Raw genomic sequence first — 23,437 nt, forward strand, 5'->3', positions numbered from 1 at the left:
TCAGAGGCTCTGGAATATCTCACAGCCATAGCGATTTTTGGCATCATTATTAAACAAATGAAGTCCCGCCCCTCTGGGCGTGGCCGACCCCACGGCCTGCTGGACCTCGTGGTGCCAATTACTTCTACAGTGAGCTGCCATGGCTGTGAAATGATAGTTCAAAGTGTTACCTCAGTGGGTTTGTGAGGTGCGGCTTGAATCCTCGCTGATACTTTCAATTGGCAATAAAACGGTCTCCTGTTCCAATTGCAGCGGCGTCGGTTGGCGTCACTGCTGGAGTGTTGAGCCAACACCGGGGCGTCCTCCGCGGCTCAGGCCAGCTCGCAAAAACATCAAGCCACAAGGTTGCCTGTTAGAGAGTAGCCACACAACAGGTAAAGTATCTGCCATTAATACTTTATTGCCGGTACAGCGAGGGCAATGGCGAACATCACATAATTCAATCCAGCTTGCACCTGACGCGTTTCGTGTCCTTGACACTTCTTCAGAGGCTCTGGAATATCTCACAGCCATAGCGATTTTTGGCATCGTTATTAAACAAATGAAGTCCCGCCCCTCTGGGCGTGGCCGACCCCACGGCCTGCTGGACCTCGTAGTGCCAATTACTTCTACAGTGAGCTGCCATGGCTGTGAAATGATAGTTCAAAGTGTTACCTCAGTGGGTTTGTGAGGTGCGGCTTGAATCCTCGCTGATACTTTCAATCGGCAATAAAACGGTCTCCTGTTCCAATCGCAGCAGCGTCAGTTGGCGTCACTGCTGGAGTGTTGAGCCAACACCGGGGCGTCCTCCACGGCTCAGGCCAGCCGCAAAAACATCAAGCCACAAGGTTGCCTGTTAGAGAGTAGCCACACAACAGGTAAAGTATCTGCCATTAATACTTTATTGCCGGTACAGCGAGGGCAATGGCGAACATCACATAATTCAATCCAGCTTGCGCCTGACACGTTTCGTGTCCTTGACACTTCTTCAGAGGCTCTGGAATATCTCACAGCCATAGCAATTTTTGGCATCATTATTAAACAAATGAAGTCCCGCCCCTCTGGGCGTGGCCGACCCCACGGCCTGCTGGACCTCGTAGTGCCAATTACTTCTACAGTGAGCTGCCATGGCTGTGAAATGATAGTTCAAAGTGTTACCTCAGTGGATTTGTGAGGTGCGGCTTGAATCCTCGCTGATACTTTCAATCGGCAATAAAACGGTCTCCTGTTCCAATTGCAGCGGCGTCGGTTGGCGTCACTTCTGGAGTGTTGAGCCAACACCGGTGCGTCCTCCGCGGCTCAGGCCAGCCACAAAAACATCAAGCCACAAGATTGCCTGTTAGAGAGTAGCCACACAACAGGTAAAGTATCTGCGATTTTTGGACTTTGAACTATCATTTCACAGCCAAATTAGGGAGTCGATATTTTTGCATTCTATACTTTTACATCGATATTTTTTACTTCTATATTTTAACTTCGATATTTTGTCAGTGAACCTTTGAGGAGATGGGGGTAGCCTCAGTCTGAGAGAAATTTGTTGGATAGTACAGTTTTCATTTCTTTCCTGAAGATGGATGAGAATGGGTTACATCAGATATTGGTAGGGAGGGAGTTCTGGATTTTAGGGGTAATTCCAGAGATTGTAGGTTTTCATTTTTTTAAATTTTTTTGTGGCTACAGTAGAAGCGAGCTAGTGCTTCTGGAAGGTCTGTTTCCTCCGGATATGGTCAGGTACGAGCGGGTATTGTGGTGCAGCGCTTTGTGGGTAATACATGCAATTTTGAGATAGATCCTGGACTCATAGGGTAGCCATTTCAGTGAATGCAGGTTGGGAGTTATATGGCCACTTTATTGATCCAGTGATGAGACTAGCTGCTGTATTAAATGTAGCCTTCAGAGGTGCAAGTTTTTGGGAATCCCACCAGGGTAGTACTTCCATAATCTAATTTCATTAACAGAAGAGCTTGAACCGCTGTTTTGAGGTCTGCAAAGGGGAGGAAAGATTTTAGTTTTCTGAGGCTATGCAACTGATCGTTAGCTCTTCTGGTGATGGCACTAATGTGTTTTTGCATGGAGATGGTTTTGTCCAAAGCTATACCTAGGGATCTAGCAGAGTCAATGAAGTGAGGGGTACAATTCAAGGCAGTGAGAAGCGGGATCAATTCCTTGATATTCAGGGAAATGGCTTACTGAGATCAGTAAGAATTCAGTTTTTTGAGTATTAGGTGTGAGATGGTTGCGAGTCAGAAATGTTGCTTTTTTGTCAAGCTGATGTTGCGTATATTGAAGTCATCAGGTGAGGTGATTTTCATGTAGAGTTGAGTACCGTCTGCATACTTGTGGCAGGAGATGTAAGCGGGTTTGAGGATTTCAGTAAGAGGCTCCGTATAAAGGTTAAACAATCTTGGGGAGAGAGTAAAGCCTTAGGGTACACCCAGTGATACTGGAGAGGAAACAAAGATAACATGGTTGATTAGGATGTGGTGATATTTTTTGTTTAGGAAAAAGGATATCCCCTTTAGCACGGTGCCGGAGAGATCCATCCTGTGTTCTAGCAGGTTTAAAAGGGGTGTTATGATGGAATTTGGTGAATGCCACTGACAGGTCAAGTAAGATTAGGAGGCAATATTCATTCTGGTCTAGGGAGTGTAAGGCATTGTCATGGACCATGGCAGTTTTTCTGCTGTGACCCGAGCGGAGGCCAGATTGATAAAGGTCAAGAAGTTGAAATTGCTTAATGTGAGTGCAAAGCTGTAAGTACACACATTTTTCTAAGAGCTTAGCCAAAGTTGAGTTGTTGGAGATATGGCAGTAGTTGTTGGGGTAAGACTGGTTAGAATTGTTTTTTTTAGGATTGGAGTAGCCTGGCCACTGTTGAGACAATCAGGTAAGGAGCCTTGGGTGAGTGAGGTATTGATTGTCATAGTACATAGTGGGAGTAGGAGCTGAATATACTCGTTGAGGAATTTGGAAGGGAGGAGGTAGTTGTAGTTGTCGATCAAGTCTTTCGATTCATGACCATATCCTATGAGACTGTGATCATACAGAAACATCATCTATATGTTATCTTCGTGGATCTAAAGACAGCATGTTCCCAGAGCTAAGCTGTAGAATACATCGAAAGCCATGGGTATACCTTCAGCCCTTCTAGACATTTTAATACGGCTACACTCGGGCACAAGTTTAATGGGGGCAGCAAGGGGAACTGACTGAAATGATTAAGGTCAACCGGGGTGTCCAGCAGGGCTGCGTGTTAGCCCCCACGCTTTTGATGGTGTGGTGATCGTCACTGAGCAATGCAGGGGGATGCACCACGCACAGCTGGTTGCAAAACAACAATACTTCTCTTTGCAGATGATACATTGTTGGTCTCTAATTGGTCTTCAGTCCCTGATGGATCAGTTTTCTGAGTTCTGTAGGGAAAGGGGTTTGGTGATTCACCGACCTTAACAAAGTTTAGGACCATCAGTCCCCACAGGTCATTTAGGGGATCCATCAAATTGGAAAACACCTGCTTGGAGAGGGTGACAGAGTTTGATTATATAGGCATTAGGTTGTCCTAAAAATTTTCTTGGCTCCCCCAAATTAAGAAAAGCACTATTAGCTTAGATCCTCATGCCTTGAGCGTGCTTAGGAGTCTGCACTCTTCTAAAACTGAGCAGATCTCCCCAGCACGAAATATTTATCAATCTAAATTAGTAGGGAGCACCCTGTCTGGATCTGATTATGAGAGTACATGGAGCTAGCATCCTTGTCCAGCGAGGAGAATACATTTTTAATATCTATTCTGAGTCTAAGAAAGAGAGCTCCTACTGTCCCCCTGCACTGGGACACTGTGGTAAAATCCATTTCCCACAAGGCTAAACTTAGGCATTTAAGGGCTTATTTGCAAGACCATTGTGACAACAGAGCGTCACTTTTTTTTGACACAGCGCAGTGTGCTTTCCCATATTTACAAGGCCATGCAAAGCCACCCTGCATTGCTTTTCATGGCCTTGTGACTATGGCCCTCATTCACGCATTTCTCTGCGTGAAAGGGGCGTTCCATGGATGTTGTTGTGGGTGTTCCCACACAACATCCATGGAACCTGATGCATTCCCAGATTTATAAGGTTTTGTAAACCTGGGAATGTGTCAGATTCCTACACCTCCCCAGGAGGTGAAAAGGGAAGTGCACCGAGGAGAAATACATTTATTTCTCCTTTTTCTTACCTTTTCTATGTGTGCTGCATTTTGCAGCACACATAGAAAGTGGAAAACACCTCTCGTCATTGTTTTTGTGAAGGAAGGTGTCCTGCACAAAAAATTCACGCCTACAATGCAGGCACCCATGTACCATGGCACAAGGATGCCTGCATTGGCGCATGACAGCCCATTGTGCATCAACACAGGCGGAAATGACAGGAATGTGCCATATCTTGTAGATACAGTGCATTCCTGCCATTTTCTTTTGATGCATGGCAGCACAGCAGAAACGCTTTTTGTGTTGCTGTGCGTCAAAATATTGTAAATGCGGCTACCCCAGTCTTGGACAATTCCTTTTGAGCATTTAATGAGCTTGTGGCATTGGACAAGGGGAAAAAGATTAAATGGCTGGCCTCATTGAGGTCACTTCTAATTGAAATAGGTTTAGGGGGCACATGAGACATGGAGCACCGTAATGCCTAATTTAACGAAGGCCCACCTTAAATATTTGTATTGGGCATACGTATGGGGTGCAGAGGTACGAGATGCAAGTTTAGGTCCTATGACCGCAGACTTTATGGTGCTTAACTACAGCTGTAAGTTAGATCCCTTTTTGAACTATATTGATATACTGGTATCTAGGAAATTGTACTTTCAATTCCAAATTGGTACGTTACCTGTAATGTCATTCTGACAAAGGTGGGAGGGACAGTCCATCCAAGTTCCCTCTTGCCCAGCCTGTTTACAAGCAGGCGAGTCACTTTCCCACTATTTTTTATTTTGCCCTGCAGGTATTTGCCCTAGAACAAGGTGGATTGTGTCTATCTGTAGACAGATGGGTGTGAGGCAAAGCCACACTGCCCTCGGACTGCTGCGAGCAGAAACAAAATAAACAATAGTTTATGCATTTGCCACTTTTCTCCATTGGAATTGGGTCATTTGCTCAAATATTATAGCTCCGCAGTAGTCTGATATCGCTAATGTCCTATGATGTCACATAGAGGTACCCTCTGTGAAGTTATGCCTTGAATACCTGGTAGTGCGTGTTCATATGTTCCATGTTCTATGTTTTGCACCTAATTGGATGCCTATTATTGAATTGTTTTGGTGTTTGTGTATGACACCCCTTTTTTTTATTTACAAACTTGTTCTGTCTTATAGTGTAAAGTTTTAATTACTTATGATAGCTGCTAGAGTTTACTCTTTGAATGAGCAAATCAATGTGCTAAAATGTCACTCTTAAGCTGCTACCTTATATAAAAGTGTAGTGAACATGTGACTGTCTCTCTTTGGTGTCTATGTTTTCCCAGGGGCAAATTTATTTTTTAAGTGCTATTTTATATTTTTAGGATGTTCTTTTATGCTATCGTGTACATGAGTTTCTAATGTGCGTTACTGGAGATTAAATATTTTAAGGAACTTTTATGGATTTTATATTTGCTTTTATTGTGTTAACCGAAATAGGTATTTTTGCTGATGGTTGGAGAATTTCAGAGAGGGCCATGGAGTTAAGATGTCATTTTCCTTGAAGCTTTTAAAGCAAGACCATGCAGCGTTATTTTTAAGTGTGAGGGAGGGGTTTCTTGGGTTGTTTTCCTGATCGAGTGGAGTGGGGTGAAAAGGGGAGCTTGTGTGGAAGTAGTTTCACAACATTCTGGATATCTTTGCAAAAAAGGAGGCAATGATATCGCAGTTTGTTTTCTGAAGGAAGTGGTATCGCTTTTGCTGTTCAACTGGTTTTTGATCATTTTGAACAGTTTTTTTGATCGATTGGTTGCACTATCTTGTTGATTTTGGAAGAAAGATGCCTTGCAGTTCCTGATGCGCTTAGTGTGGGCGCTACGTCTTTATCGTAGAAGTCTGAGGTTGGGCAGACAGGGGGTATGTCTCCAAGCTCTTACTGCGAGTCTGAGGTGTTTGCGTTCCTCCTTAAGGTTACAACAAGTAAATCAAGGGGTTGGATCTTTTGGACAGGAATTTTTTTAGTCGTTTGAGGTCAAGTGTGTCCATGATTTTGACATGGAATTGATGTAGTGGTCAATGAGATCATGCATGTCGTACTTAGAGGGGGGAGGTAGCAGGATGTTGTTACTAACCGCAGACATAGTAAACAGGTTAATGTTGCGAGTGTCTCAGACCCAGTGTTTGGCTTTCACTGGTTGGTCCTTAGAGATTGTAGACTTTTCTGAGCTGAGGAAGGTGATGAAGTGGTGGTCAGTATAGTTGTAAGGTAGGATACATTCTATTTGTATGGTGTTCTCTTTTGCAATGATTAAATCAAAGGTGGCCCCTTTGTTATTGGTCAAGCTGGTGTAGGCTTGGCTAAGGTTGAGGTTCTGGAGAAAGGATTTGAAACTGTTCACAAGAGGGCTACTTGAGTTGTTCCAATGAATGTTTAAGTTGGCAACAAAAATCTGGTAGTAGTGATCTTCATTGTTAGAGGAGATAAGCTCCATGATCTGATTGATAAACATGTGGCCATCACCAGGCAGGTTGTAAAGCAGGTGAAGTGAGAACCTAGAGTTGTCATTGGTGGTGATGTTGATCTTGAGATATTAGCAGGAGGGCAGAGACAGAGCATCAAAACACACAAGATGATGGACGGAATGTTGCACAATGGCAAAACACTCACCCCCAGTCACAGATCTGGGTTTAATCCATCGTTATTTTGCTCACCACACCACCCCAGTTCAGACATGGCCATATGCAAATCAGTCTTGACCCTGTGCCTCATGGGAACAGTCCAGCCCGAACTGCCAAGCCATGTCTTCCCTGGACCGGAATCAAGCATCCTAGGACCGGTTTCTGGCTATCAGCCGTCATCAGCCAGGATAGCTGTACTGGGGTGAATGTATGACATTGTTCTGCATTCTGTCCATCAATTGTTATTTTTGCATTTGTCACCCCGAGTGGGAAGGGTATGCTCAGACGTGAGTCCCTTGCTCTCCATGCCACTGGAATCAAGCTATTCTGGCTGATGAGGGCTGAAAGCCCGAAACCGGTCCTAGGATGCTTGTTTCCAGTCCAGGGAGGACCTGGCTTGGCAGTTCGGGCTGGACTGTTCCCATGGGGCACAGGGTCAAGACTGATTTGCATATGGCTGGGTTCAAACTGGAATGGCATGGTGAGCAAAAAAACGATGGATTTAGGCCCAGATCTCTGTACTGGGGTGAATGTATGACATTGTTCTGCATTCTGTCCATCAATTGTTATTTTTGCAGAGACAGAGCATGTCATAGTTTCAAAAAAAGGGTAGATCTGTAAATAAAGGCTAGGCCATCCCCGGAACGGCTTTAACGGTCTAGTCTGATGATGCCATGACTTGGGGGACTAGAATGTCAAGAATGAGAGCTGAAGATTCATTCAGACAGGTTTCCATGAGCATGAGGAGGACAAAATCATAGTTACGTATAAGATTGTAATAATATAACAATTTGTATCTGTTAAGTGCTCCTTCTGGGAGAAGAGGTTGAAAATAATGGACAAAATAAAATTGTGGATTTACTTTTCAAATGACATGAACGAACATGAATCTGGATATCATTGACTTACAATGATGCATGAAGGATGGTAGCTTGCTTAATTTAGGTCACTGAGGTTGTGTATATCCTGTAACTAACAGAGCAGTGATCAAGAGGTGTATCAACTACTTCCATGTAAGTTTAGTTTTCTCATTCACTCAATCACTACGTATTTCCTCCTTGAAGGCTCTGTGACGCCCACCTCTGCCGTCAACTATTTTATGATTTTAACTAAAGAATAAAAATGACAAAAGTAAGACATAGCTTAGGGCGAAGAAAAATTGTATATGGACGTAGTGAGTGAGTGATCCCTGAGTAAGGTTCAAGGGATTTAGGGTATAATGTTAGCTATTGTGTTTTTCAGAGTCAATGGGTCAATAGCATACTCTTTGTAGAAGAATTCTACTTCCAAATCTATAGAACTATTAGTGTCCTAGCTCTTCTTTTCCGTAACAAGGCAAAGTGAATCACATTTGTACCTACTATATGGAGGTGGACTGTAAATTTCTACATTTTTTCTTAGTGGATGGCTAGTCAGTATACACCTTGCTCCTAGACACAATTATTCTTTCACATCAAAGAGATATCACTTGTGTAAAAGTCACATTAATACTACCCTACCGTGGGATTATAACAATTTTCTTTGCCAGACGTATCCAAATAAAAACTAATCAAAGCTCAAACATTTGAAAACAATTACAAGGAGAACAGGTGGAGAAGTTGAAAAAAAGACAATAAACAATGTGAGTGGTCTAAAGAAATATCAGATCAATTTAATAACAGAACGGGTTACAACATTAAACTAAATACTTCTCGGTCAAACAGTATAAGGACTGTGTTGTCAAAATTGTAGACTTTCACAATAGAAAGAAATAAGGGAATCCCACAGGGTTGGAGGGACATCTTACTTAGTGCAAGGTCACTTTGCAATGTAATCATCAGGCCTCTGGCAGTATTTATGAATAGTGTCAGGAAATCTACATGCATTCTGTGAAGGAACAGCATATAAACTGCTCTTTGTGCCATAGACCTGGAACAGCATCCAATAAAAAGCAGGACATGGTACAGAATATGGCGGCAGTACAACAACAGAAATCAACCCAAACTGCTACTACAGTTTTAATAATTTTAGTCATTGAATTCAGATTTTAATACAAAGTGCAAATAAATGGACAGTGTCTATATGATGTAACATTATTTTCTATAGAATAGAAGAGATCACAAAAAAATAAAGTTCTAAAGTTTGGCACTAATATTCAATGTAAATGCCACGTTATATATATTTTTTCTCAACAAGACCTTCCACAGTTAGCAATCTTATAATGCATCTCTCCTTTAATATCACAAAGTACATTCCATGAAAATGACCACTATTCCAGGATGTTTAAATGAAAAACCTGCCCTGTTGTGGAAGCCAGGAATTTCGTCCATTTCCAAGAAAACCAAGATTGTCATTTGAAACATCAACTTAGAAACTTTAGTATAAAGGTTGTCGCTGTGAAGGTCTTTTAAAGATCCTGTCAGAACTACAGAAAGATGGTTTTACTTTGAACTATACTTTTTACACATAGCCCCCTAGGACTTCCTTTTGGGCTGCAGGCAAAGGCAGATATTCCTGAATTATATGATGCCTCAAAGGATTTCAAGCTTGGCTACCTACACCAGTGAAAGACTTGAATGAGGGTAAATACAGGCCGGTCCACCAGTGATACACAGAGGCTCATTGATACAAGAACTGTGGTTAAATATACCTCATTAAAACAGCTTACTAGTGGAGGCAATACAATCCTAAATGCTCAGAGGAAGAGATTAGTGATCCTAGATGATGACTGCTTCTCAATGCACTCCTGTAAGCGAGCAGCAGGTTACATTCAACACATATGCTATCATAAATGGTGTCTGTTAGGTAAACACATCCATGCCGTCCACATGTAAAGTAGTGTGTTCTGGTTGAATGTGTGGGAAGGCCATTTGGAAAGAACAGGAGAAGAGGAAGAACCAATGCATATTCTTACCAAACTACCCCTGAAGAAGGCTCATACCAATAAATATAATTTTTCAAATATTTGGAAAATGGGACATCTTTCACTTGGTTCTCAAATGGATGTTTGTAGCTCCCATATAGGGATCAGTAATCTCATATTGTCAATATTATACCATAGTTATAAATGATCCCAGGTGACACTCACATGAAGACCTTGACAATCTCTAAGTCATGGGACAGTGTTGAAAATGGTGCAAGGATGTTTACACGGCTACATCTAATTGTTATGTCAGCACCACTGCTAGAGACATGAATTTAAATGATTAGGCTCTCCAGTGGGAGAAAATAACACTGTAGTGGAAATTTCTGCAGCTGCTACCACTACTAAGGTAGGAATCTTAGGTGACAGTGATGAAAGTGAAGTGGGAATAGGGGAAGTCTAACCCTAATATAAACAAGCTTTCCATTGAAGATAAACATTATCAAAAAGATTAAACCTAGCTGCAATTCTTCCTTCTGTTGTAAGTTTTTTTTTTTGAGTATTTAAACACAAATATTATGTGATAGGCTAGAGGATAACACATTAAGGGCACTGAACACAAACATACAACATTTCACGGCCCCACTCCTAAAGCTCAAAAAGAATGTAATTCATTCTCCAACATTTATTTTGGTATTGGGTGAGGCATCTGGTGAACTATGCTATACTTAATGTGACCGCCCTGCTCCTTTGCCAGCTGATCTATTCTGTTGGTGCTTCAATCTGGTAAAAAATACTGGTGCCCAGGGCCATGTAGACAGGGAACAAACATACCCATCCATGTTTGCATCATGTCTTGTAGGAGAAAATGGGCAACTGCAAAAGACACCAAGGTGGTGATTTGAGCCACACAGAATGAAAAGTCTCAAATGCTGAAGCATAGGTCCCATTTCAAAAATACCCTTTCTATCTATGTTTTTTTATTCCAATCATGCCAGTTTTTATGGGTTTTTCAGAACTAAGACACAGGGCAGACCCTCCATATACCTTTCTCGACTGATAGAGTTTCTCACTCATGGTCAAGCACATGGAGAGTGAAAACTTCATAGCCTACAAATGTTTTTGACCAAGGATCAGATGCATTTCAGGTGCCCATAAGTTATGACTTTTTTTAATACCGTATTTCTTCCATTTAATTAGTCGCTGATTTTCTTTGACACGATTTATCGAAGAATTAAAATGTTATGTAATTTTATAAAATTATTCGGATGCAACTTGAAATAAAGCGGGGGATCCTTTCCAGATAATTAAAATACTGAAAGAAATATCGAAAAACATCTCCAACTAAGGGGTACAATTACAAATATTTTGAATGGGCACCCCTGTGTAGCACAATGCAATGCGAAGTATTGCCCCTATTTACTCTATGTTATAAAGGCCCACAAGCGCAGTGCAAAAAAGCACTATACAGCATAAACTCACATGCAAGCATTTGTAAATCACCCCTGAACACTCTTTCCAACTAACTCTTGTAGATTATTAGGGATTTTTGACACATACCCACACTGTCTTCATATACAATCAATTCATTGCACGTTTTGGAGAGGGTAATTCTATCCTGAGTGCTTAAACGTTACTGAGGACTGGATGGCTGTTATGTTCTGTAGCTTTTAATCCGCACACTGAGAGGCATATTTACAAGGAAATGTCGGAGGGCGGAGATTCGCTACATTTGGCAGCGCCGTACTCCAACATTTCCAAAACGCAGGGATGCACCGTATTTACAACAATACAGCACACCACTGTGTTTTCACTAGCTCTGACACTAACATTAGCTGCCTAGCGCAAACACAGACACCCTTGCACAATAGTGCAAGGGTGCCTGCATTGCAGGGAATGATTGTTTATTTGCAGGAAGGTGTCCCTTCCTGCACATAAACAATAAATTATGGTGCTTTGATACTTCTATGTGTGCTGCATTTTGCAGCACACATAGAGGTATCAAATCGTTAATATTTAATGACTGTATATGTAAAAGTATTTCTCCTCGTTTCGCCATTCTAATGCCTTCTATTGCATGGCGTTCGTTTTTGCCGCTGCCTCAGATTTCACATCCTTGTAAATCTGGGGCAGCATCAAAATGCAATGGGTGTTGCGGTGGAATGCCCACAGCAACACCCATTGCACGCCCCTTTCACGCAAAGTGATGCGTGTAAAGGGGCGGTATCTACAAAGTGGCGTTAAACCACTCAAAGTGGCTTAGCGTGGCTTTGTAAATATGGAGAAGGGCATAGCACCACCAGAACGTCGCTAAAAGCGACTTTCCTGTGGTGCTATCACCTTGTAAATATACCCCTATGTATTAAGTCAACTTCAGGTGTCGGGGGTCACAGACAGTAAAAGATGACCATCCTTGCCCTCAAAAGTGCAAGCAGGGCTAGTCAGTCAGTGGTGGTCTGCAGAACGTACATTTCAGCTGTGAAGGTATCTCAGCATTTGATGGCAGGTTTTGGTTGATTGAATATGATTTCAAGATAGATGAGTGAGATAGGCTGACATATGTAAGCTGTATAGCGGTTTATGGGAGTTGACACTCCAAATCTCCTGTTAGAGATGTATGCAAAATGGACTTTGAAAGAAGTCATGTCAAGGATTGCTTCATTTTTTACAGTTGAATTTTTGCAGTTGGTAGTTAAAGCAATCACACCAAAGTAATGATCCTTGCACACTTAAACCACACTTTCAATAATACGAAACACAGGCATGCTAATTCCTACTTAAGCCGCTTGCACATAATTGTACACAAATTTTCAGCAATTCTCCCTGTCCTTTATATAGTCAAGACCAGGCCATGTTAGTGTGTGAGAAGTTCTGAAGTTAAAACAAATTGCCATTACAAATAATAAGGCATCTAAAAATGTTTATAGACATAGACCCATGTTTCTTTTCTAACCAAGGTTTGACAATTTCATAGCATCACTACATTTTATAACATCATTTAATGTGTTTAGAATAATAATTGATTTAGCTGGCACAACAGATAAGATATCACACCTTCCGACCCAATAACTAGTCTGTTTGACCAAACCTGCATTATTAAAGTTTATGCCCCAAGGCACTGCATGATTTGAAATCCATATCTTCACACTGGAAGGATAAGGCAAGACTGGGTTATAAGCTTGAATGCATTTAAGTAACTGAGGAAAAACTGAATTGATCTGAGCTATGTCGTTTGATATGGCACAACACTTTAAAGCCATACGTCCAAGTGATAAACAAACAGTTCATACTTTAAATATAGAAAGGTATTATTTAACTTCATGGTATATCATATTCGGATATGTTTCTCTCTTTACTAAATCTTCTTTTAACAGTAAATTGGATGTAATGGTCAGGAAGATCAATTTTGCCAACTAGGAAATCGGATTCATGTTGCAACGCGCCTAGCCACATCTTCTAAATTCATATTTGCTGATGGTCCTCATTACATCAATTAAGGCTAAATTCTTCAAGCTGCAGTCAAACTTGGTGAACCCGAGGTGGGCATTCATCTCAGTCGCAGATCTGTCTCTCTGGGTATAGCACACAGACCGGGGAGTATGACTGATGGACGAAGGGAAGGAAAAAGCCAAGGCGCGTTGTGTTTACAGGCAGTGATTTCTTTGTGCTAGCAAAATATCACAACCACACCTGGGTGCGTTGACGGCTGGCTTTTGTGGGTTGTGTTTTCCTCCTTTAAAAAAATATTTTTCATAAAAGGACTACAGAGAATCTTCTTCAGTGTGATGTAAGCTGTGCCAAAATGCTCCACTCTCAAGGACAACTGCAGCAGACCGAATAACGTCAGACCTAGGATAAACAAAGAGAAGAGAATCACACTGGCTGAATCGCTTTATGGGGAGTAGCATGCCACCCAAAAAGGTTAAAGTTTAATCAACTTGTCATTGCTACTTCTTAGGATTAGTCTTGTGCTCTTAAGGAAAACATTCCATCCACTTAAACCAGTTTCTTTTGTGGTAGAATAAATTAAAAGGAGTTTACCTTTATCATTAGTGGTGTATATTTATGTTCATACAAATGATTGATGGGATAAATAGATAGGCAAGAGTAGAATAGGGAGTGTTGGGTTGCAGTGGTATAGCTTCAAAGAAGGCGAGGTTGGGATTTTTTAAATGAGGTGTAGACATTTTTTGAAATACAATGATTTCTACCCTCTGTTGCATAACCTCTGCCCAGCAGACACAAACCACCTGCACCATTGGGGTTGCCAGTCCGTCCAAATGGAGTACCCAAGAGCCATCCCAAGCTAGCTCCTCACCTCATCAGTCAGCTGAACCTCTTTCCTGTGGCGAATCCTGCAGTGGTATGTGGATCCTCTGCATGTCTGAAGACAGGTCATCTGCTTGATTCTCTGTGTCCTTGCAGGATGCTCCTGTAGAATCGTCTCCTGTTTGGGAAAGGAAACAGGGCTCAAAATATGACCAGTGATAAAATAAATTGATTAGAATATTTTAAATTGACTCATTCTTGAGCTGATGATGCATTAGTGAAGTTTGAGTCAAGGGTTCAGCAATATATTTTGGGATCATTGCGTGAACAAAGGTAATTAGACAGGTCCATGAAGGATACGTGTTGAAACCAATAGCTTCATAGCATTAGAGATTAACACTGGAGTAAAGAACAGGCACCTCTACAATAAGATGGCTATGTAGAGTTCACTGATTGCAATAAACACTTTGATCTGCTACTTCTAGCAGTTGATATCTTTGGGGATTGAATGAAGGACTTTGATTATTTTATCATATATCCAAATGTATTTGAGGACTAGTGTACATAGGTTTCAGAAAGAAAGAAAAAAGAAAGAATAAAAAGTGAGTGAGAAAGATTTCGAGCATAGAGGGAGCAGGAGTGAAGAGGAAACAAGTGCATATAGGCATGTGGTGTGTGTGAGTGTGTGTATGTGGGTGTTATCTCCAATCAGTTGCTATTCATGTTGTAGGTTTAACACAGCTACAACACAAGTGACTCTCTGGACACACCAATGTCTTCTGGACATGAGAATCCCTGGGAAGCCCACAACAAAACCAGTTCACCAAAACAGACAGATTCTTGCTAGAAATGCCATTATTAGATGATATACACTATATGAAAGTGTGGATTTGGAAAATTACTTTACATCTGGCTGAAGATAAACAGCTGAGGTTTTGGCGGCAGGAGGATTTTGCAATTTGCCCAATTTTGAGACCAGGAACTAGGAGAAATAGGGTGGAAAATAGGGAATTTTAGCATCTCTTGAATGGGAAGTGCAAGAAAACTCTTCTTTTTGGTCTCACTCTTCAGCAACCCGCCATTGTTGAACCCTGACTTGTATCCAGCATGCCTCACCGCCGACTTTGACAGCCACTATTTCTACAAAAATAATTCTACATCCAAAGGTAACTATTTGACTGGGACCTACCTGGGCCTTGTATTCTTGTATCCAACCTGTGCTTCATTGCAGTTAGCCTTAACTTTTTACTTTGACCCAGGCTAAAGCAATCATTTGCCCACTATATCCGTTTTGAGGTTTTTGGCACAAAAATTTAATTCACATTTTAAAAAGTAATATATACAGTTTGACTTATTGAATCTTTATCTTTTTGATGTAATTTTGTTCACTAAAATATTGCCTATTTTTTATAAATTGTAGTGGAATTTTTATTGTATAGTGTTTTCATTTTTTTAACTGTTTTTGATACTTCTGAATGCTTTGCACATTTGCTTAAGTTAAGCTTATCTGCTCTGTGTCATAGCCACCAGGGTCTGACCTCAGGTTTGAATTACTGAAACCTTTACTGGCCCTGACAAGAATATTGCCTTTATTACTTGTGGTGAACCACCATTCTCACCAACTTTTAATCCACTTTCTCACAGAAAGTTAAAAGTGGGATCTAGCCAAGGCTACGTCTCTGAAATAACACGTCTCTGAAATAACACAAAGGTGAAGGTAGGTTGTAACCAGGTTAGAAGAGACCTGGCCTTTAAGGCCATTTTAAAAATAACCACATCATATCATACCAAAACAGAGTCACCAACCATCAACGGTGGGTAAACCCTTAGAAACCTGTGTTTCCCGCTGACTTATTTAAACTCAACTCTGGGCATGGCTCTTTCACATCCAGTCATGCCAAATTGTATCATTAATCCATTGAACGTAACATGGCAAAATGCAGAACATACACAAGCAAGATACATAGTACACAGCATTTAAATCAAAACGTTATCATTACTATGTTACACAAATTCATCAATCTAAAATATTACATCAATTCCTCTATAAAAATTGTATGCTGTCATGTGACCATAAATGAAACAAAAATAAATCATAGGCATAATCATACAATTTGCATTCCACAACCTCAGTGTTAAATATGTCTAAAAATACTATAATTGTATGCAGGGTCCCTAAGGTGCTTTCTACCTAAGTAAGCATATCACTAAAATATTACCTGAGCCATCTGCATGAGCTGTTCATAAGTTTACTTTCAGTGTTAGTTATATAACAACCTTTTATTTTACTACCATAAATATTTTATGCACGACCTTCAACACTGCTTGTTGATACTACAAACTCTGTATCCTAAGTTAAAGCTGTTCTGCATAAAAGAAGAAATGCAATTGTTTGATTTCACCATGGTATTTTTCAGGAACAGCTGAGTAGGGCAACCAGACACTCTTGTGAACTCACTAGATTACAGGAAACGTTTTATTCAACTCGCCATTCACAGCACCATGCCCTTGTGCTATATTTGATTCTATTTCCATATCTGTCATATTTGCCTTCAAACGATACCTGTTTACCCCACTAGTTGCTAAAGGTTCACAAGCTTAGCAAAGAAGCCAGTAGTGGCTGCTACCAGGCAGTAGTTGTAGGGCGGGGGAAAAAAAGAAAAAGAAAAAAAAAAAGAAATTCACTTACCTCCCTGTCGGCCGCCTCTCCTCCATCCTCTTCGGGTAACAAAGCAGGAAGCACCCAGGCTCCTGACTCCCCAAGCCAATCACAACACTGCCTTACATCAGCATTGTGATTGGTCTGAGGGCCGTCGTTCAGCGCTCAAAGAGGGACTAGGAGGCTGGGCATGTTCTCCACCCAGGCTGTCCAAAACAGCCCAGGGGAGAAGATGCCAAGTGCATATGAGGGTTTGTTCAGGCCGAGACGGCCGGCCAAACCGTCATGCATACTTAAGAGTGTGCCATCACTCCTACCTCTGCTCTGTGGGAAGCACAGCCCAACCCGCTCGCACCTTTTCGTAGCCAATACCCTCCACCTTAGTGGAAAAGCCGTCCCTGAAAGAAGATACTCTTCGGGGCAGGACTGGTAGCTTATTTTATCAGACATCTCCCGGGGCTTGAGACATTGGAGAACAGTTTTTGAAGGTCCAGGGCCATTGCTGGCGCCTCTCTAACTTTCTCCAGCTCACTGAGGTGAAATGCAGGATACAAATTGATGGCTTCAGGAAAGAGGGAGGGAGAAAGCGAGCGAGGGAGAGAATGGATGGCTGGATGAAAACATAGCGTGAGATAGTGAGAAAGGAGCGGGGCTAATTTCAACATTTTGGCCAAGGCTGCTTCTGGCTTCCAGTCTTTCCTTGCTATTATCTTGAAAGCTAACATGCTACATTAGCAAGAGCTGGAATTGAAAGACTTGCTCATGCAGCTCTGTATCCTATGTGGATGTGATACAGGGATGTATGATGTTACAACGCATGCTTTTACAACGCATGCTGTTACAACAACATTTTTACAACGCAAATGCAGTGACAACGCAAGTCTTTACAACGCAAGTCTTTACATCGACTTGCACTAGATGGCGTGCTAACATTAAAAAAGTGTAATTTACTATTCTAACACCAGTCCACGTAACAGTAGGGAAGGTGTTTGGATAGTAAACTACACTATTTTTAATGTTAGCACGCCATCTAGTGCAAGTCGATGTAAAGACTTGCGTTGTAATGGCATGCGTTGTCAATGCATTTGCGTTGTAACAGTTTCGTTGTAATGGTAGTGCGTTGTAAAAGTTGAGTTGTAAAGGTTGTTCCCCGTGATACAGATATCCTGAGCCCATTAGTCCAATTAGACCAAGATGTTTCCACAGATTTTGGCCAACATGTCTCCTTGCTAAAGGGGTGATGAACTGCAAGAAAATCTTTATGTTGGATGGGCATGATTTCAAACCCACTGCACTGCTTTTGACATTACTCTCAGCATTATCAATTTAAGTAACATAAGTTGCTGATATAATAGGCTCGGATTTTTTAACTCAGACGTCACTCACTAAAGTGTGGTACTTTTTATATATTTTTAAAATAATTTTGTGATAGCAGGGAGACTTTTGCATAATAAAAAATTCCATGAACCCTTGAAATTCCCTCAACCCCAGTCTTGAAATGGGGAATGACAGAATGTTAACAGTTCACAACTAGCAATAGGTTTATGAAAGAGTATCTTATCACTACTGCCTCCAATCGTAATTTCGCTCAACTACAACTTTCTGTTTTTTAGTCACTATTTCAGTTTGGTTATACAACATTAATTTTGTATGCACAAGTTCAGTTTGATCAGTCCTGCATAGTGATGTGTTATCTGAATGTGTTGATTTCAAAGCTTCAAGAAGTCTACCCTAAATTGCAGTACTTCGCTGTCATCGCTGAAGCAGCAGACAGTACTTCCCACTGCTGGTTTTCTTAGAGTGAGTATAGTTCTTTCGATCTCGTGAGCAGTTAAGATATGTCTGTGCGATTGAGTGCCCCAGAAAAACAAAGCATTCATGTAAGATATTCTGCAAAAAGTTTCTCGGGGCCTGGCAGAGTAATCTGACATTGTATGTGCTTTACACGATCTCAAACCCGAAAGCCTCTCTCTTAATAGATGATCTACCAAAGGTCTCTTTACAAGTCCTGTGATAGCCCTTGAGGGGCTGGTGACAAGATGTACCATCTCTACCAGCTCCACCAGAATTACAAATGCCATGGTAACCGTAGCGAGTTCCCCAGCGTGGGTACCGCCCAATGACTGCACCACACACGAAGCTTAGTATTACACGTCTTAATTCACCTGCGTGTAACTGCTAGTTCAACATTCTAAACCAGCCTTCATAGCATTCTACTCTAACACTTACGTCACAGTTCTACGGAGTCTATCAAGAGCCAAGAGGGTTCCATCATTTCTAACTCACAAGACACTACAGGGCATATTTAAAAGGGAATGCCAGAGAGCAGTGTTAAGAAAAATTTGCTAACGCCGTGCTCTGCCATTCTGAAAATGCAGGGATGTGCCATATTTACAATAATACAGCACACCCCTGCTTTTTCCCTAGTGCTGGCGCTAAATTCAGCTACCTAGCGCTAACACAGGAACCCTTGCACCATAGTGGAAAGTTGGTATACTCTTTTTACTTCCATACTCCTGGGTCACACAGTAGGGTGGGTTACTTGTTTTTTAGTCATGAGCGGTTTGATGGCAAGTGTGAGTTGCTTGAGCAGAACCCTGTCACATCACTCTCCGTTGATACTCACTTATAGGGGAAGTGTTGCATGAGTACTGCAGTGGGGCAAACCACAAGCCCCAGAGCTCATGCAGCGGGGAGGCCACCAACGACAATCCTCTGCATTCAGATGCACTTTTAAAAGGTTGCAGAGGGTCCCGCAGCACAGGAAGTGTGGCTGAGGTTTTGCTGCGGGGCAAACCACAAGCCCCAGAAGCTCATGTGTCGGGAAGACCGCCATCAAAAACCCTTTGCACCCGGAGGCGCTTTTAAAAGCTTGCAGAGGGTCCCGCAGAGCGGGACGCGCTTAGGAGTAGCCTGGGCAAAGAACAGGCCAAGAGCAGGCCCGTCTACACCCGTCAGTAGCTAGAAGAAGTTGGGCCCGCTCTCTTGGCCCCCGGCCAGGTCCCCGTGGTTTAATCTCTCTGTGCCAGTAGCAGAAGCATAGCTAATACTAGAAGACTTTGCAGTAAATAACTGAGTTAGTGTTGTCCCTAAGTCTTCTTTCCTGTTGTCTCAGCCAGTATAGTGATTATGGGGAAAAGGAAAGCCGTACCTGCTACGACACCTGTGGTCTCAAGCCAAGCAACTATTGACTCCTTTCTGGCAAAAGCAGTGGGGGATTTTTCTAAGGAAATTGACTGGGCTGAAAGGTGACTGTCAGTAGAACCAGGAGGCTCCTCTTTTCCATTGCTTCTTGAGGCCTTGCACACAGACACCTTAAATGTGCAGGGGATTGAGCCTGTTGCTTCTTTGCAAGATCCAGTTGTACCTGTATATATCCCGGCCCCTGAGGCCCTTTTCCCTAATAAGCCCATCAAGAGGCTCTCCCTAGCCTCACCTTCTAGTACTTACTTGATGCTCCCTCCTGGCCCCCAAACAGAAACACAAGACCAAAAAGACTGAACATCTGCCAGATACATCGAAGGGTTTGCCGGGCCAATTTGTGAGCAACTGTCCCGAGACCATGGAGAACTTTTGAACTTCTGTAACAAAAATTAACAGACATTCTTACTGTCAGCCCACCGCAGTGCCCTGATTCTCACCCTTTTAACAGTGAATTGGCCCCTTAGTCAGCGCCCTTTCGTGCCTACCCACATTGTAGCAGCCCAATCATCTTATCCTCTTAATAGCGGGTTTTTGTTGCCGGTAATCAATCTTCCCCCAGCCTGTTGTCTCTATACCGTAGTTCTGACTGGGGTTCCCGGGCTTATTACTCATAAGCAGGAAACCACAGGCCAATTGATCAATAAAGTTTCCCATTGTTTAAGCAGCCACACTAGATTTAACACAGTAGACCATAAGAACATATTGATGGCCCATACGGTTTCTTGGATAGGGTCCTCCCGGAAATCCTTCATCGGAGACTGTGTGATTGTTAGTATTAAATACCCAGAAATTGCATGTAATATCCAAAGAATCCTCGCAGACTAACTAACTTGACATGCATCAAACCACTACAGTTGGGCTTTTTTTATCGACCCTCGCCGTTTGCCCCAAGCTTAACTTAGCCTATAAGTGTTGGTGGAGTTGAGAGAGCACCAGGTGGGCAAATGTTATCTTTAAATCGATTTTCTCCCATGGTTGATCTTAATGACCTGGACTGACTCTTCGAGAATTACACTATATCCACATCTTAGGGTCATCAATCAGGGCTGTCCCTAAAGGGCTCGGTAGATCTTCTTGGCTTGTCCCCCTCACTGTTGACGCATTATTTCACACTTTCTCGAAACACTGTGTATCGCCCTTGTAGGTTTTTTTCCCCTGGGGCCTCTGACCCTCCAGCTGGGCCCATAACTTCTCATTCAGGCAGCGCATATGGTATGGGGAAGGACTTAAGAGTCGTCTCATGGAATGTGGCAGGATTGTCCGCAAAATTTCTAGATGCAAGGTGAATCTTGTTTATTAAGTCCTTCAATATTATCTGTCTTCAGGAGACGTGGGAAGTAAAGAATATTTTTTCCTGGAGGGGTGTAAAACCTTTTTTTCCCTACTGTGGATCAAGCGCTGGAAGAGCGAGTGAGGGTCTAATTACTTTTGTTGCCCTCGAGCTCTGTGTCTTCATGAAGGACTTTAAGTGGGATTCACTTGTGTTCCAGGGACTTAAATTGGTTGTCGGGAGATCTCTTTCCCTGGTATTGATTTATTTCTACAATGCAAAAAGGGAGTCACAAGGGTCCTCAAACCTCTTAGCCTTAAGTGGTGACATTGACTCATTAACGGGGAAGGGACATGCTCAAGAGAAACCTATTTTGACAAGGGATTTTAACTGTCATCTGTGTTTAAATTAATAAAATCCCTCTCATAGCATACTAACTTGCACGTCTATTGAGGGCATTCACGTGGAGCACACCCCCGAAGACGCCATCCTGAATAGTTTTCTACACACTCACAAATTGGTCTCTACTTTAGATAAGTTGACTAATTCAGTCAAGCTTCAAATTACTCCCACATACAAAGGGAGAGGTAGTGCTACGATCATCAAATTTATTTTCGTTTCAGCATCCTTGGGATTGCGCTTTGTTATCTTTAACATCACACATAGCCCCTTTAGTGACCCTAACCCTCTGTTTCTGGTACTTGAGTAGGTGGGATGCCTAACGGAGCATTCGCCCATGTCCCCTGGAATATTATCACTGACTGATGAGGGGAGGCATTTACGGTGGTCGCAGATAGACCACAAGTTCTTTAACCGCTCACTTTTTGCAGCCTGCCCGCAAGATGCCAGCAGGAGATAAATACCTGCTTGGACCCTCTAGTGTCAGGGGATTTTAAGCTCTTTTGTCTCAATTGCTCAGATGGTCCTTGGCCTGCTAATGGTCCTTGTAGCTGGTCCCCGTCCCAAAAATCCAAAATGGTTTGATGCTGAATGTTCACAGGCTCTCCGCTTCCTGAAGAAAGCCTTGAAGCAGTCCCCTCAAAATAGAGAGCAGGTGGCAAACTGTCGTTCTGACTATAAGGTGGCTCTGAAAAAACGGATGCAATTGTTATAAAAGCAGGCATGGGACAAAATCACTAAACCTAGTGAGCTGAGGGATAGCACACTTTTTTCGCAGGTCATAAATAGGCCTTGCTTTTCTGTGCCTCTAAGGCCAGCGTTATGCCATCATATCACCCTCAACAGTGCGTTGACCACTTTGAGGGTGTGTATAACTTCAGCCAGATCGAAGGGACACCAACCGAGGTTGAATGAACCTTGGGTAACACCAAAGTTACCTTCTCTCTGGAGAAAGTTTATCAGGGCATCGAGGCATTGTCCCAGAACAAGGTTCCCAGGATCCAATGGGATTACACCAGACCTCTTCTGGGATAATATCGAGGTCTGGGGCCCAGTCTTGACCATGGTGTTAAATGCAGCAGCAAGGAAAGGAATCCTACCTTCTTGGTCAACGGCCTCTATAATACCGATCTTTAAGAAGGGAGATAAGGATAACCCACAGTGCTACTGTCCCATATCCCTTATTGAGTCAGCGGTAAAGCTCCTTGGCCGGGTCTTATTGACTAAATTATCAACAAGAGCAAACACAAATCAGATAATCTCTGAGGTGCAGTTCGGTTATCACCTGGATAAATCGACTACAGAGCAATGCCTCAACTTTTACTTATTTGTTAATAAATACACGGTAGACCAACCTGGTGCCCAGTTTATGGATCTTACATCTGCCTTTGACCAGGTGAATCTAAAGAAACTGTGGGACCTACTTATTTCCTTAGGTGCTGATCATGCTATTGTAATTTTACTGATGAACCTCCATGCCCACACTACGGCAGCAGTTAGATATTCCAAGGGGGTGGGCCTCTCGGAACAGTTTAAATGCACCAGGGTTGTTTGCTAAGGAAGTATACTTGCCGTTTTTTTTATTCACTATTGATATTAAAGACCTAGAAGCCGCCCTCTCTTCACTTCAGTCTGACTGTCCTAGAGAAATTATTGCCAGTTTTATTGTATGCAGACGATGCAGTGTTCATGGCACGTACAGCATTGGGCCTGCAGATTTTAATGGATGGGTTTGTTTCTTTTATGGGCAGATTGGACTAAAAGGTCAACTTTACAAAATCTTACGCTTTGGAAGTTGGCCCTCGGGTTGATTAATTCCAAAATGATTAAGGACGGGAATCATACCCTAGCAAAGGTTTCAGCTTTTTCTTATTTGGGAACTTTATTTGATGCAAAGTTGAACTGGAAACCGTTTGAGGGAAAGTTGGGCGACATGAATAAATCATTAGGGACTATTGCCAGCTATGCCCACAGATTGGGTCATGGT

The 23,437-nt window shown here is 42.3% G+C and overlaps 1 protein-coding gene across 2 annotated transcripts in view; it reads right to left on the minus strand.

The window, feature by feature from the left end:
* Nucleotides 1-8,433: 8,433 nt before the first annotated feature.
* PPP1R1A (protein phosphatase 1 regulatory inhibitor subunit 1A) overlaps nucleotides 8,434-23,437 on the minus strand; it is a 368,279-nt gene continuing 353,275 nt past the window's right edge. For both annotated transcript variants that reach the window (XM_085654773.1, XM_085654772.1), the window contains 2 exons: nucleotides 13,968-14,096; nucleotides 8,434-13,498 (listed from right to left, as the gene is read on the minus strand). In XM_085654773.1, coding sequence (XP_085510899.1) covers nucleotides 13,972-14,096 — 125 coding nt within the window. In that variant the 3' untranslated portion in view covers nucleotides 8,434-13,498; nucleotides 13,968-13,971. The remainder of the gene's footprint in view (nucleotides 13,499-13,967; nucleotides 14,097-23,437) is intronic.

This window comes from Triturus cristatus, chromosome 4_1, assembly GCF_964204655.1.
Source record: "Triturus cristatus chromosome 4_1, aTriCri1.1, whole genome shotgun sequence".
In the NCBI taxonomy this organism is placed as follows: Eukaryota; Metazoa; Chordata; class Amphibia; order Caudata; family Salamandridae; genus Triturus; species Triturus cristatus.